The sequence below is a fragment of the Microtus pennsylvanicus genome, chromosome 5, assembly GCF_037038515.1.
Source record: "Microtus pennsylvanicus isolate mMicPen1 chromosome 5, mMicPen1.hap1, whole genome shotgun sequence".
Classification (NCBI taxonomy): Eukaryota; Metazoa; Chordata; class Mammalia; order Rodentia; family Cricetidae; genus Microtus; species Microtus pennsylvanicus.
In genome coordinates this window covers 122,498,860-122,514,225 of record NC_134583.1, presented here as the reverse complement: position 1 = coordinate 122,514,225, position 15,366 = coordinate 122,498,860, and the positions used below count along the sequence as shown (strand labels likewise).

Genomic DNA, 15,366 nt, shown 5'->3' with positions numbered 1-15,366 from the left:
GCCAGTGAGCCCCACCTGTCTCTACTTCCCCAGTGCTGAGCTTGTAGGCGTGTGCTACCACACCTGGGTTCATGCGTACATGCTGGGGAATGAACTCGCGTCCTGTGCTCACGCAGCAAACTCTGAGACATCTCCCAGCTCTCTCCGGAGAGTTCTTATTCGTCAGACTCACAGAAGAAGTAATATATAAAGCAGAGCTAGCTTGGTGGTGCGTGCCTATAATCTGAGCACTCACGAGACTGACACAGGACTGCCGCAAGTTCAAAGCTAACCTTGGCTACATAACAAGGCCCTGTCTTGGGGGAAAAAAGCAGAAGAATGGTGGTATAGCGTGGAGATCACAGATCTACCTCCCTTTTGACCTTAGACCTCTAAGACAGAATGCAGGAAGTAGAATTTAAAAATTCCACTCAAGGCTGGAGAGATGATTCAGTGTTTACAAGCACTTGCTGCTCTTGCAGAGGACCTGGGTTCAGTGCCAGTTTGTAACTCCAATCCCAGGGGATCTTCTGGTCTTCAAGGCTACTAGGCATGTGTGCAGTACACATACATGCATGCGGGCAAAATACCCACACACACAAATAAAGTCTTTTAAAGATCCTTTAGAGAAGTATTATTGGAAGGCCTGCAATTAAGTCATTTTCAGAAAGACAGAAGGTAGATGGTACTGAGAAAGTAAGGAACCTCTATCTAAAATATGCCAAGGAAGGTAAGCCCAGAGCCAAGACAGGCAATAGGAAGGGTCAAGTTCAATGTAACTGGGCCCTGGGTCGCCTGTGCTGAACCGGAGATTGCCTGTCTGTCTATGATAGATGCTTAGTCATCTTTCAGTAGGTGTTCCTGTCACAGAGTCACCTGAACGTTTGGAATCACAGCCACCTTGATGTTTTGAGCCTAGACTCATGGGTCCTGAGGACTGCCAATGTAGAGATGCCCACCTGCTTGCCAGACAGTTAACACAGCGAAATGTCCAGCCCTGTGCAGACCACAGCAGCTTCTCCACTGTGGCTGCTGCCTTCTAAGACCCTCAACCATGGTGTCATGAGAGCATTTCCTAGCAGCTCTTGGCTTTTGTTTCCTTTTGTTATTTTCTTCTTTCCTTCCTTCCTTCCTTCCTTCCTTCCTTCCTTCCCTCCCTCCCTCCCTCCCTCCCTCCCTCCCTCCCTCCCTCCCTCCCTCTTTCTTTCTTTCTTTCTTTCTTTCTTTCTTTCTTTCTTTCTTTCTTTCTTTCTTTCTTTCTTTCTTTCTTGTTGATTTTTAAGGGAGGGTTTCTTTGTGTAGCCCTGGCTGTCTTGTCTGTAGGCCAGGTTGGCCTTGAACTCAGAGATCCGCCTGCTCCTGCCTCCCGAGAGTCATTTTGTCTTCGTATCTGTAGTTCTCAATCTCAGGAACCCTTCCTATTGTTATTAAGCTTTCCTTTTCACCAGGCATAGGGGCACATCTTCAGTCCCAGCACTCGAAAAGCAGAGGCAGGTGGATCTCTGTGAATTGGAGGCCAGCCTGGTTCACAAAGAGAGTTCTAGAACAGACAGGACTGTTAGAGAAACCCCTGTCTTGAAAAAAAAAATAGCTTCTCTTTTCATATAGTGGCATCACTGTTTTGGTAGTTGATGTATGGTTCAAAGATGCTAAGACCTTTAGGGAACTATTCTTTTTAAGATGTATTTTTTATTTCTATCTATGTGCGCTTGTGTGTGTGAGGGAGAGAATGAGTGTATGCATGGCTGTGGGTGCTCTTGGAGGTCAGAGGAGGCTTCGGATCCCCTGGAGCTGGTGCGACAGGTGGGTGTGAGCTGCTGGTTACAAAGTTGGCATAGTCATAGAGTGTAAAGAAGCTTCCTGATATGTGTTTCATCTGTAAGTGTGAATTGCTATAATGAGCACACTGGGCCATGAGCAAAGCCACACTAATAACAGCTGCTCGTAGCAAAGCCTGGGTCCTGCCCACCTCCTTCCGTCCTGACCGCTCATCCGGGGTTGCAGGTGTCCACAGCATCTCTCCCTTGGTGGAGGTGTGTTCCCTGCTCTTGTTTTACCTTGAGCTTGGAGGACTCCTTCAAGCCCACATCTCTGAATTGTTATACTTCATTCTCACAGGAGAATTCTAGTCTTTTCTCTCACTTTCTAGATGTCTCACTTGATTTCTCTTGGGCTTTTATTTCATTCGTTTATTTATTGTGTGTATATTTCTGACTCCTTATCTTCAGAAGGTCATTGCAAAGCTCAAGGCTGGGGGAGATTGGCAAATACCGTCACGCAATGTTTTTATGATTCAGTGTTTTTATGTTTTTATGACTCTAGTTTTCCTTTTTTTAGATTTTATTTTTATTTTTAACTACGTGTATGTGTTTGAGACCCCCTGAAGCCAGGAATTCCAGCACTTGTGAGCCCCCTGAAGTGGGTTCTGGGAACCAAAACTTAGGGCTTCCCCAAGAGCAGAATATATTCTAACTGCTAAGTGCTTCTCCTGCCCAAGTTGCTCTCTGATGATCAATAATTTTATATTATTATCTCAGAATTTTAATAGTTTTAAAGATGTTTTCGATATTTATTTCTTATAATTTTTAGCTTTATTTGTGAAAGGACCGAAATAACTTAGACTTCATTATAGGAACTACATAGCTGAGATAACCAGTGTTTGTCTCTGACTGAGAACCGGGAGTTTTCATTTCAGATTATCATATGGAGTTAAGGTAGATCACCAGAAGGTTTTTTGTATTGTTGTGTGTCAGGAAAGGGCCATGTCATTTGGTACAGACTCAGGTCAAGCCAATGTCATCTAGAAAACCCCTTTATTTTTAACACTGTGCTGAGAGTATAAAATGATGAACATTCTAGAAGTGATGTTTGCTTCATGAAGTTTCCAGTCAAATGGATTGAGATCAGCAAGTCAAGGGCCATATAGAAGTACCGTGCTTTTGAGTGTGTTGGCTCCCTGGGCAACAGATTCATGTAGGTCAATCCTCAGACCTTGGGGTTCCTTAGAACTTGTTACAGTTAGAAGTCCCAGTCAGAGCTACTGAGCGCTGCCCTGGGAGAGGCTCTGGTACGTCACAGTCCTTTTCATATCTAGGTGAGGCTCACATGCCTGAATCTGACATGGAATCTCCACATGCATGCAATCCTCATTCATCAAATGCTGGCATTGAGTAGGCATGGGCCCACATGATCAGTGAGAAAGGCACACGCTTGGTATCGCTCCCATGAGCATGTGCGAAACGCTAGTGAGTCTACCGACACGGCTCTAGTTAATCATGCTTTCTGTCCTGCAGCCGTGGAATCACACCCAGAGAGTCACTCTCAGCGTGGGCCATGCCAGCACCCCACGTTCGCCCTTGCTGCAGTGAGTCAGCTTCCCTGCATTGCAAGTCTGGCTTCTGGCTCGTCATTCTAGTCTCTAATATAACGTCAGGGAAGGGGTCAACAAAAGGCACTCAGAGTTTTTGAGACAGGGTCTCACTATATCATCTAGGCTGGCTGTGTGTGTGTGTGTGTGTGTGTGTGTGTGTGTGTGTGGTGTATGCACATGTGGTGTCCAGACATATGCATGTCAAGATTAAGGAGGATGTTGGGGGCTCTACCACTTTCTGTTCTATTCCCTTGAGTCAAGGTTTCTTACTGCCCTGGAACTCACTGTTGATTGGCTAGGCCAGCTGGCTAACAAGCCCTAGCAATCTTCCTGCCTCTGCTACTCACCACCCACTCCCAACTCCCAGTCACATCTACACACAAACATGCTATACTGGTATTATATTATGCGACTGTTCCAAGTTCATTTGTTTATTTAATGTGGGTGTTGGAGACTCGAACTCAGGTCCTTATGTTTACGCAGCCCTCTTGAGCAGTGGACCAGCTCCCTAGCCCCTAACCTTGAACTTTAGATTTTCCTGCCTTAGCTTTCCTGCGCCCTAGGATAGCAGACATGTGTGCTACCACACCCAGTTCTCAGAGTAATTTTTAATAATGACTTACCCATGAGATCACAATATGTTTTTAAGGAAAGTAATATTTTAAACAAAACATTGGGTGGGATCTAAGATTCACTGAAGAAAACCAACAGATTAACCAGTGGGAGACTACTGATCAGGGACAATAATAATTGCACTAACGCAATGTGCAATATTCTAGACAGATAATCAAAATATTAAATATAATTTTTCTTTCTCTGAAAAAAAATTCTGTTTCTGAAAACTCCTTGAAATGTCTCTGGTATAAGAATTCTTTCTCCAATTAGTATAACAGGGTAAAATAGCCAAACCTGGGCCAGTGTGGTGGCACACATGTATTCTCAACATTAGGGAGGCAGTGGGAACTCCGTGGATTCTAGGCCAGCCAGGGTGACATAGTGAGACACTGAGAGACGTCCAGCACTCGGGAGGCAGAGACAGATAGATCTCTGAGGCCAGCCTGGTCTATAGTGTGAGTTCCAGGACAGCCAGGGCTACATAGTAAGACCATGCCTCAAAAAGAATGAAAGAAAATCAATCAGCTTTGTGTAGAGCTGGGGTTTAATTCAGTGGAAGAATGTGTGCCTAGGCTGTGCGAAGCCCTTCGTTCATCCTAGTATTCCCCCCCCACACACACACACACAAGGAGTAAATGTCTGGCAACAATAATCTTTTCCTTTTCCTATTTTGTCAGCACACAGGAAAAAAGCAAGTCTCCTTAACCCATGTGGCATCTGTTTCAGGGTGTTGGCTCAGTACAAATTATCTCAGTTAATTCAGCTGGATTCTATCCTGCTACAAAATAGCAACCATAGTCTGAACTCTTGAATAGCCTGTTAATTCCAAACAGTAACTAGTTTTCCCTTTTCAGGCTAATGTTTTAACGTTGTTTAGAATTGTTTACTTAGTTACTATTGATCTGTGAGTCACGGAGCTCTGCAGTCTGGAGGGTGACTTTGCAAAGGTGTATTTCCGCATGCTCAGGGTCAGGCACTGGGTGGAAAAATGCAATAGATCCAGTGAAATACTTCAGAGTTTCTGGAGGCTTTACTGGACATAGCAAGCAAGCTTGAGCTAGCATGAGACCCCAGTCATGCCTTTGCTCCGGCTGGCTGCTTTACTATTACTAAATGTCACAGGCCCTAAATGACAGGAGAACCTTTATTCATCCACTGAGTTCCTGTGATATTCAAGGTGGTGTCTGAAGTGACAGCGGTGGCCTCTGCCCTTAGTGTTACTTACTTATTGTATAAGTAAGTTAATAATACATAGCTTTTCAGAAGGAAAGGGAGCCAGGGGAGAAAAGAAAGCAGAGAGCATCCTGGAAAGTGATCGTTGCAGGGAGCCTGCAAGTCTGGTTTTGGAGATGTGAGATAAAACAGCAGGAAGGCTGTTTTGGTTCAAGCAGGGCTGGGTTTGGCAGTTCATCATCCAGAGTCAGGGAAGTCACTGTGTTTTGGACAGAGGGTATTATGGTTTGACTTAGAGTAAGAGACGCTAGACAGAGACAAGTTATTAGGTCACTGCTGTGATCTAGAGGAGAAATACCAGCAAGCTGGACCGGGGTGGCGAGAGGAACGCAGTCCTGGGATATTTTGAATCTGAGCCACTGGTACTCACTGGTTGACTGGGCACAAGAGGCAGAAGAATGAGAAGAGGACCAATGGCTCCTGAGTCTGATCAGCAGCTCCTGAATTGCCATTAGTTGAGATGGTAAACTTCAGGCTGAGCTGGATGATGAGGGAGGAGTGTTGTCCTGGTTCCCTTCTGTTGCTGTGGCAAACACCATGACCCAAAGCACCATGGGAAGTAAAGGATCTGTTTTAGCTTAGAGGTCATAGTCATTCCCATTTCAAGGGAAGCCAAGGCAGGAACTGAAGCAGAGACCATGAGGAGCACTGCTTACTGGCTTGGCACCCTTGGCTGTCTCACCTACTGTTTTTACACATGTCAGGATCACCTGCCCAGGCATGACACTGCTCATTGTGTGTGTGTGGGGGGGTCCTCTTAAATCAGCTAACAGTTAAGAAAATCCCTCCAGAGACATGGTCACAGGCCAATCCAATGGGTAACTCCTCAACTGAGATTCCTTCTTCCCACATGCATCTAGGTTTGACACAAGTTGACAGAGACTGAGATTGGGGCTCAGTTTTGGCTGAATTTATCAGACACCCAGGTAAAAGTATCGATTAGATGATGTGAGGTAAAACCCAGAGTTCAAGGTCCAGTTAAGGCTGAAGACTTGACTGGGTGGTATGACAGAGACCTTGCTGGGTCTCCTGGCATAGACCTGTAATCCCAGCTACACAAGAGACTGAGACAAGTCCAAAGCCTACTGCTGGGTCACAGCAGCACAGGGATACCCTTTAAAGCCACAATCTTTAGTGTGTGTGTGTGGGGGTGTAGATAGACTTATCTTTCCCACCCAACAGTTACAAAATAACCAACATGGAGACTCAGTATTAATTTTAAATACTTGGCCAATAGCTCAGGCTTGTTACTAGCTAACTCTTACATTTATATTTCTTATTTCTGCTTTGTCATGTAACTTTTCTCAGCACAGCAGTCCATCTTGCTTCTCTCTGCTTCTGCTCGACTCCTCATTCTCTACCCTCTTTTCTTCCATAACCCTCAGTTAGACTCTCCCACCTAACCTTATCCTGTTCAGCTATAGGCCAGTCAGCTTCTTTGTTAACCAATGAGAGTAATACATACTCACAGTGTACAGAAGGATTATTCCACAGCAGGGGGGTTGTCTGTGAATGAATATGAATAGGTTATAAAGAAGAGACATATAATAAGAGCTAAGCCTTCCTAGTAGTGGCTTAGCTATCTGTTTCCATAGAAACTAAGAGTGAATGGTAATAATAATCATAACTGTGCTTTTAGCACTTTGAAAACAGTGTGCAAGGCACTTTTATACAATCACCTAGTCCTCTAAAACTGCCCATGACTGACCGATGAGAAAACCAAGATTTTCCCAGAGTCTCACAGTAAGTTGTAGGACTGGGGTTCAAATCTGTATTCATGTTTTACACAGTCTTTATGTACTGTTTTATTGTGTCCACAGTGATGACAATGTGTTTGGACATAAAGAGGGACCACAAAATTTCCGAGATTTGTTGAGAAAAAGCAATAATTGAAAATTTACCCGTTTCCTAACACTTACCTAGACAGCTTACAGATGCCTGTAGCTCCAGTTCCAGGGGGTCTGACCCCTCTCCTGGCCTCCATAGGCACCTGCACGCATGTGTTACACACACACACACACACACACACACACACACAAGTGGACAAATATATCCAGTCTTCTTGTGTCCTAATGCTTTCTGTGTCTGTGCTCCTGTTCACTAGTCCTGAGACTCCTCCGTTCGGGACTTCCATTTGACCCTAAGTACCTTTCTGCTTCTTCATTCCAGATCGAATCTCCAGGCACAAAATGGGATCTGCTTTTCAAGTTTTCTTCCCAGCCTTAGCCTAGAGGCAGCTGTGTTAAACAAGAGGAAGAACCACATTCCTGACCATGCCCATCTGTGTGTGCCTCTTTGTGTTGAGTGATGTCTGTGCATGCAGGAGCACATTATAGAGGGCAAAGGTCAACCTTGGGTGCTGTGTGCAGGAGCTCTCTGTCTTGTTTTCTGGGACAGCATCTCCATACACCGTAGCACCCAGTTTTTATGTGTGTTCTGAGGGGTGGAACTCAGGTCCTCATGCTCCCTTGGCAAGCACTTTCCTGGCTGTCTCTGCACCCCTTACTTCCATCTTTCTTAAATCTTAACCGTGTGCTAACTAACTGGACTTAGAGAAGAATCCAATCCAGAATTTAGCATCAGAGATCTCCAGTGTGGGACACCCAGGGTGTGAGCCAGCATAGGAGAGGGAGTGGGGAAGAAGCCAAGGAAAGAAAGAGCTTCAATTCACACCTTTAACTGTGAGTTCTGGGCTAACCTAGTCTAGATAGAGTTCCAGGTTAGCCAAGAATACTCATAAAATGGACAGGAGTGCAGAAGAGCAGGTAAGGTTTGCTTGAGAAAACCGGCATGCTATTCTCCCCGTCAGTCTGGAAGCTTCTGAGGTTGCAGTAGAACAGGAAAAGCCCTGGTTCTTTACAGCCTTCTGTAAACTGTATCTTTAAGGCGTTAAGAGTAGCATGAATTTAAACGAACAAACAGAAAAAAGTGGAATTGCTGGGCTCAGTGACACATGTAATCCGAGTTGCTGGTGAGGCTGAAGCGGGCATCACGAGCTCCTGGCTTGCCTAGGCTGTTACAGAGTTCAAGTCCAGCCTATGTAATTTAGCAAGACCCTGTCTCAGAAAGAGAAAGTGACGAACAGGGCTGGGAGGGTAGGTCACTCAGTGGTAGAGCGGGACACGGGAAGCCCTGAATTAAACCCCAGCACAAACCACAGGCATCAATTCACTCCACTTACTCTGCAATATGCTCTTAGCTCCACACAGTGTCTTCCTCTGATCAATTATAAGTAGCGTCTTCTTACCTATTATTTAGTTTCTTTTTATCTCTTCTGTGGCTGACTTACCAGGTGAGCTTCTCTTATCATGCCTGCTTCATCAAAGACCGGCAGTTGCTAGAGAACTTTGTTTTTCAAAACAGTTTCCCTCCCTCTCTCCCTCCTTCCCTCCCTCCCCTCCCCCCCCCCGCGCGCGTATGTGTGTGTGTGTGTGTGTGTGTGTAGGTCAGAGGGCAAGGACAACATGCAGCAGTTGTTTTCACCTTCTGCCCGTGGGTTAGGGAGATCCAAGCCAGGCTGTCAGACTTGGTCGCAAGCACCTGTACCGTCTGCGCCAGCTCACCAGCCCCCTCCCCCTGTTTTCTGAGATTTTAAAATTACATTTATGTATGTGTGCCCTGGCATGAGGGTGGAGGTCAGAGGACAACTTTCAGGAGTCATCACGTGGGGTTGAACTCAGGTAACAACAGGTTTGATGGCAATGCCCTTCTTTACCTGTTGAACTAGCTCACTGCCCCTCCCACTTTTTGAACCTAGCTTGTGTCTAGTTTCAGACCCCCGCCCCCCAGGCCTGTACTCTTTGCTGGGATTGTTACAGCTTTGTGAGCACAGCGCTCAACTAGGATGGTTAGTCTTGTTCTGTTTTGTTTTTGAGACCGAGTCTCATCTCACTGTAGTCCTGGCTGCTCTGGAATTTGCTGTGTAGACCAGGCTGTCACAAACTCCTGAGCGCTGGGATTAAAGGCATTCACCTTCCTGAACGCAGAAGATTAGGCTTGGCTTTCAGTTGGATTAGAGATGAGCAAGAGCATCAGATTTTAGATTGAACTCAGAGACCGTGAACTTCCTCATTTCACACAGAAGAAGTAGCAGCCACTTAGCTGGCAAGAACATGGATTGCTCTGGCAGAGGATACAGGTTCCGTACTTAGCATCTACATGGAGGCTCAAAACCATGGGTACTGGTACTCACGTACACACATGCGCGCACACACACACACATATGAATGAACAGAATTTTAAAAATAAAGTAAATTTTTAAGAAAAAAGAAAGAAAGAAAATAGCCAGGAGTAACAGCACACAGTTTAATCCCAGGACTCAGGAGGCAGAGGCAGGTGGATCTCTACTGGTTTCAGACTAACCTGATTTACATCATGAGACCCTGTCTCACAAACAAAGAGAAATAACAGCTTCATTGTCTGTCAAGTTCTCTATGGATTTTGCTATATTTTTGCATAAATCTATCTTCTAAACATCGTTGCCTGTTTGTTTGGTGAGCAAATCACAGTCTTTATAAAATACTAGTCAGTCAGCACAAGCAGTCTTAGGTGCCCCTGAGGGGTTCTGGGTGTTGGTGTACTGGAGAGAGACGAGATGCCCGGTGCTGGGTGGTCAGCGAGTTAAGAATGGCAATGAGGGGATGGTAGTGTAGGGGTGGTGCATGTCTACCTCTGTGAACATTTATTTCTGAATTACCATGGTAGTGTGGTGATGTGGGAGAATGTCCATGTCAGGAGGTGGCTCTAATAGTCCAGGTTATCTGGTGCCATGAAGCCAAGCAGAGCAGGGTGTAGTAATACGGGCGGCGGGGCTGCGTCCCCAGCACCCCGGCTGCCTGGCTAGCTTATGCCCGAAATAACAACACACAAACTGTATTCATTTAATCACTGCTTGGCCCATTTCTATCTAGCCTCTTCTAGGCTAATTCTCACATATTAATTTAGCCCATTTCTAATCATCTGTGTAGCGCCCCTAGGTGCGCTTACTGGGAAGATTCTAGCCTATGTCCATCCTGGGTCGGAGCTTCATCGCATGCGTCTGCCTGGGAGCTGGGAGCATGGCATCTCTCTGAGGCGTCTGCTCCCGAGAGGAGAGCTGTGGAGTCTGAGCTCACTTCCTCTTCCTCCCAGCGTTCTGTTCTGTTTACTCCTCCCACCTATCTTCTAACCAATGAGGGCCAAGCAGTTTCTTTTTATTTAACCAATGACCTTCCTCCATCAGCAGGGTTCAGGTAGCAGTCTATGTGATCCTAGATGTTGTTCTAATATTCAGAGTCTCTGGGAACCCATACTGGCTTTGAACTTGATATTTAGCCAGGATGACCTTGGATGCCCAGTCTTCCTGCCAAGTGCTAGAATTAAATGCATTCCTAACCACACTCAACTGGATTATTTCTTTATCTGTAGTTAAAAAAAATAGTTGCCTTCTTGCTTTGAAGGCTAATAAAGATTAAGCAGGACATTCTTCTTGACTTTTAGCACCAATCATAGCTCAGCAAACACTGTGTGTGTGTGTGTGTGTGTGTGTGTGTGTGTGTGTGTGTGTGTGTGCACGCGCACATATATACACCAAAATGGTTGGGACCGTCACTGTGGCTGCTGCTGATTGAAGGATTTATGAGAACAGAATACATGGACTGAATCTCAGGGCATATCAGAAATTTTGACAAGTTAAAGAGGTTCCTCAAAGTGGACAAAATCCAAGCATGGTGGCTGAGGCCTGAAAACCCAGCTTACTCAAGAGGGTGAGGAAGGTGGCTCACAAATCAAAGTCTGCCTGGGCTACAGAGTGAGTTCAAGTCTGAGCCACTTAGGGACCCTTTCTCAAAAGAAAAAAAGCTACCGAGAGGAGGCAGGGGTGATGGTGCATACCTTTAATTCCTGGAGGTGGAGTTAGGCTTCTCTGTGAGTTCAAGGCCAGCCAGGGTCCCTCAGAGACCTGTGTCAAGTGTCAAACAGAAACAACTAAAGCAAAGGTAAAGAGAGCGGTAGACATACAGCTCAATGATAGCATGCTTAAAGAATAGACCACAACCATTAAAGAAAGAAACATTGTTTCCAAGAGCCCATCTAAGAAGTTGTGAGCAGAAAAATAGAACCAAGGATTGTGAGGGCGGGAAAGCCACCTGCCCACCTTATAGGCGGGCCAGTTGAGGCCTGGAGAGAATATAGTTTATAAGTTGTAGGATAAACTCTGAATTATGGACAGGGCATATTACTCTGGGCTCAGAGAAAAGTTAAAGTGATTGTTCTGGGCATCTAAGGGCTGAGCAGGCGGCTGGGAGGATGACCAGACTAAGGTTCGTGTGAATCCTCTCCCAGCACTTGACTGGCACCATTGCCAGTTGTGTTTGTTATGTAGCCCCTGCCACGCGCCTTTTACTTTACAGTGCATGGCTTTGGGGTGTCCCGTGTGAGCGTCCCTTTGTTTATCTCCTCTTCCTCAATGCTCATGTACAAGATCGGTAGGTGGATCTGTCTGTCTGTCTACCTCTCTATCTGAAGCTTGCGGAATTCCTATAAGTACTTTCCCACCAGCCTTTATGATTTCAAGCCACATTCTCTAGTTCTTAAATATGGTGTAGGAACTGGACAGAAATAATTTTAGCAAACGGATGGGTTTGGTGTTTTCTGAGAAGAGTATCTAAGAAGAGAGAACATGACTGTTCTCTAAAAAAGACATTTCACACCATGGTTGCCCCCACAGAGAGAGTTCAGGAATACCTAGCTAGTCTTCCTTCAGTGGGATGGCTGGTGTGCAGGCGGCCGGAGCTTGAGTGGCAGGGGCAGGGGGACGGTGAGAGGCTGGCGGGGGTGAGTGTGCTCTGCCTGGTCACTGATCTCACAGGAGCAAAGCACTCAGGGCAGGGAGAAGAGCTTCAGAGGTTCCGGCTTAGGAAACTTGGCTGCTGCCCGTGCTAGTATTTGTCTTCATCCCCACAGCGGCGTCCTGAAAGGGAGGCTGCAGGCTGACTGGAGACCCTAGCCGGGCCTTTGAAAGGGTGCTCTTGCTCTTTCCTAAAGACCTTGAGGGCATCAGAATGCCTGTACCTTCAGTGCACAAAGCAGCCCAGCCAGTCTGACCAGCTCAGGGAAACACCACCACGGCTGCCAACACCAATCACAGGGATTCTAGTTACTAATTATCTCCTGGCCTCTGAGGAGAAGATAGAGTAGCTCACTGATTGGATCCTGAAGTTGAAATGACTCCACATCTTCCCGCACTCCGGCCACAGCAACAGGAAGACTCCGGAGCTCTGGGAGACATTTTAAGGAGGACAGATACAGCCTTAGGCTACACCACACCTGTCAGCCAGTCAGTCCAGCCCAGGCCCATGGCACAGAGAAGTGAAACCTGTGTTCTCATTGAACATGAGTGAAGCTCCTGAGATTAGGAAGAAAAGTGGAGCGGAGCAGAGAGGGCCTTGGGGCTCCAGCTGGGAGTATGAAGACTGCAGGAGCCTCCGGAAAAGGAGCCTTGCTGAGCCAGGCGGGCTCCATGCAGAAAATGACTTGGACTCTACCTGCCGGTCCAGGGCGCGGAATCGGCCCTACAGAAAAAGAGATTGTGGGTACTGGGATTTTGAGCAGAGTGAACCAAACTATATGGACTCTGGGGAAACAAATGGAAGAGGAAGGGATGGTCTCTTCCCAGAGGTCTATGCTGGTTACAAGAATAGAGAAGACATAGACCGTGTGCATGTCAGGCCTGGGACAGAGGAGCGTTTGCTTCTGGGAGGCCCGCCTAGGATCCTGGAAACTGGAGAATGCCGGACAGTGAATGGCTGTGTAGAGTGTAAGGAACTGGCTTATAATCCTGAGATCACGCAAAAAGCCAAGCACAGGAACGGCTACAGGGACTTGGGTGACTCTCTGAGGAACTTCCATCAACCTCACAACTGGTACTGGGGCCTGGGGAATTGTAAAGGAATTAGCTTAGACTGTGGAGATCACCGCACTTCACGTCATGTTCCTGGGCCTTATCCCAACGGGGAGTCTGTGGAGCCTCCAGACTGGAATGGGATCAGCGAAGGTGAAGAATTTGTTAGATACTGTGAAGACGACTGGAAGGTTTGCCAAAGCAGCGCGACCTACCCCAGAGCAAAGACTTATCCCAGGGATCTAGCTAATTTTGATACAGAAAATAAAAGCGCTGATACTTTCTCTCCAAACCCTGAGCCTCATGATTATAGACAAGTCGATTCTCTGCACCCAGGGGAGGATTTGCCATATCGTGACAGTGACAGACTGGGAATGAGGGCACCTGGTGGCCGAGGAGCCATCTCTGACGGTGTGCAGCAGCAGCCTGGGGGGGAGCAAGAAGAACCTCACTTTGGGGTTCCTGGGGGCCCCGCGTTAGAAAGCACCCGGCACTTAGAGGAGGCGAAAAGGCTGGCTGGTTCAGACACCTGGAGACGGAACAGCCACTTCCGCCGCACGGCTCCCAGCACTCTGAGACACTCAGAGTTCGTGCAGAGACGGAAGAGCTCCCAAGGTAGGAACCCAGCCAGACCTCTAGCCATTAAAACGCGGCCTGAAAATGGGTGACGTGGATGGCAGTGTCATGAGATGTGCTGTATGTTTGGAACTTGACCCTCTGAGTTCTTATCAAGTGTGTTTGCATGAGGCACTTGGTTTGGAGACATGTTCTCTTGGGGTATTTTGCTGAGCAAAGGTACAAATAGTGACACAGTGATGTGCTGTGGCCCTCGAACAAGACAGCGCTCTCGCAGAAGCTGTCCTTCGCTCTTTCCATCTTTACACTAATGTTTTTGTCCTTGTGGGGACAGCACAAGTGGTATTGTGACACACTTCTCTCAGCCCCCAAACTTCTGTAGACTGTAGTGGAAGAGTTCAGTTTCGTTGTAGGTTAGTTTCTCGTCTAACCGGCACAGGGAGCCCTAGAGCTCCTGTGGAGTCCAGGGCTGTTTCAGCGCTTTGCACCTGTTCTGTTAGGTGTAAACCATTCCCCCCCCCCCTCTCTCTCTCTCTCTCTCTCACACACACACACACACACACACACACACACACACACACACACACACACAGCCTTCCCTCAGTGATCTTCCCTCAGAGTGGGAATGTCAGGAGTCCGTTCACAGGGACTCTTTCTGGCTTTGTGTCCTCAGTGTTCTGAAGGCCTTGTTTATATTTTTGTTCTTCTCAGGTGAAACAGCCTGTTCTGGCCAGTCATGGGCTATGAGGGTCCAGGTTATAACTAGAGGATAAGGGTTGGAACTGGAGAGAACGAATGATCTGGAAGACTCCCACTCGGCACACCCTTCCTCCCGGAGGGATCTTCCTCCCTTAGGGCTCCCACAGAATGGCTGCCTGCTTAGGTTTGTAGCCATCAAAGACCAAAGAGATAAACTCCCATTGTAACATGTCAATGTTTTATCCTATCTAGCACGGACCTGATGTAACTCAAAATTTCCAAACTACTGTTTGGACAAAGCTGGCTCCGTGTACCTGCACTCACGGAGATGAAAACGAGATCAACCCTGGCTTCAGTGGGAGACTGAGGAATTTAGCAACTAATCTTTCCTCTTGTCTCCCTGGAGATTCATTTTTCTGTCTGCAATGGATCGGGTGACACTACAATTCCTTTGGGCTCACAGTCTGACTGTGATCTTTGTGTGGGTTTGGATATGGCTTCTCTTCCCTCCCCCACATCCCTTCCTGGGTGAACTTTGCTTCCTACCTGCGGTTCCTTATTGTTGGAAGCCTCCTAACTGTCATCAAGGTGTTTATTCTGTTTGGTGTGTTGTAATGTGCCCTGTGATCTCTCTGAAATCAGCTCCGGTCCACCTTATCATTTGCGTTTTCACAACTCTCTGTACTTGCTCCAGACCATGGGGTTCCTCAGGGAGCTGTGGGCATTCGTTCTTATGCTCCTGATGCCCCCTTTGACAGTCATAAAATCTTATTCCCACTAGAAATCTCTAAGCTTCCTGCTGTGCTGGTAGCTGTCTCTGAGTACCAGTCATGGCCTTTACTGCGAGTTACCTAGCAACAGCATGCACTGTGGAGGAAAGCAAGTGTTCGAGTGGGTGTGCCTTGGGTTCAAATCTCAGCTCCAGTATGTATCAACTGTGTCATTTTAGGCAAATTATTTAACCTTTCTGAGCTTTAGATTCCCTATTGGCTAAGTCAAGATTTTACCCATGGAT

General features: G+C 46.8%; 1 protein-coding gene across 6 annotated transcripts in view; it reads left to right on the top strand.

Annotated features, from left to right (window-relative positions):
* Dnmbp (dynamin binding protein) overlaps positions 1-15,366 on the top strand; it is a 96,591-nt gene that overhangs the window by 40,992 nt on the left and 40,233 nt on the right. Inside the window, exon 1 of one of the 6 annotated variants that reach the window (XM_075974158.1) lies at positions 12,442-13,691. The exons of the other annotated variants lie outside the window; for them this stretch is intronic. Within the exon in view, the coding sequence (XP_075830273.1) occupies positions 12,569-13,691 (1,123 nt within the window). The 5' untranslated portion in view covers positions 12,442-12,568. Of the gene's footprint in view, positions 1-12,441; positions 13,692-15,366 lie in introns of those variants that run through there. 6 annotated transcript variants of the gene reach the window in all.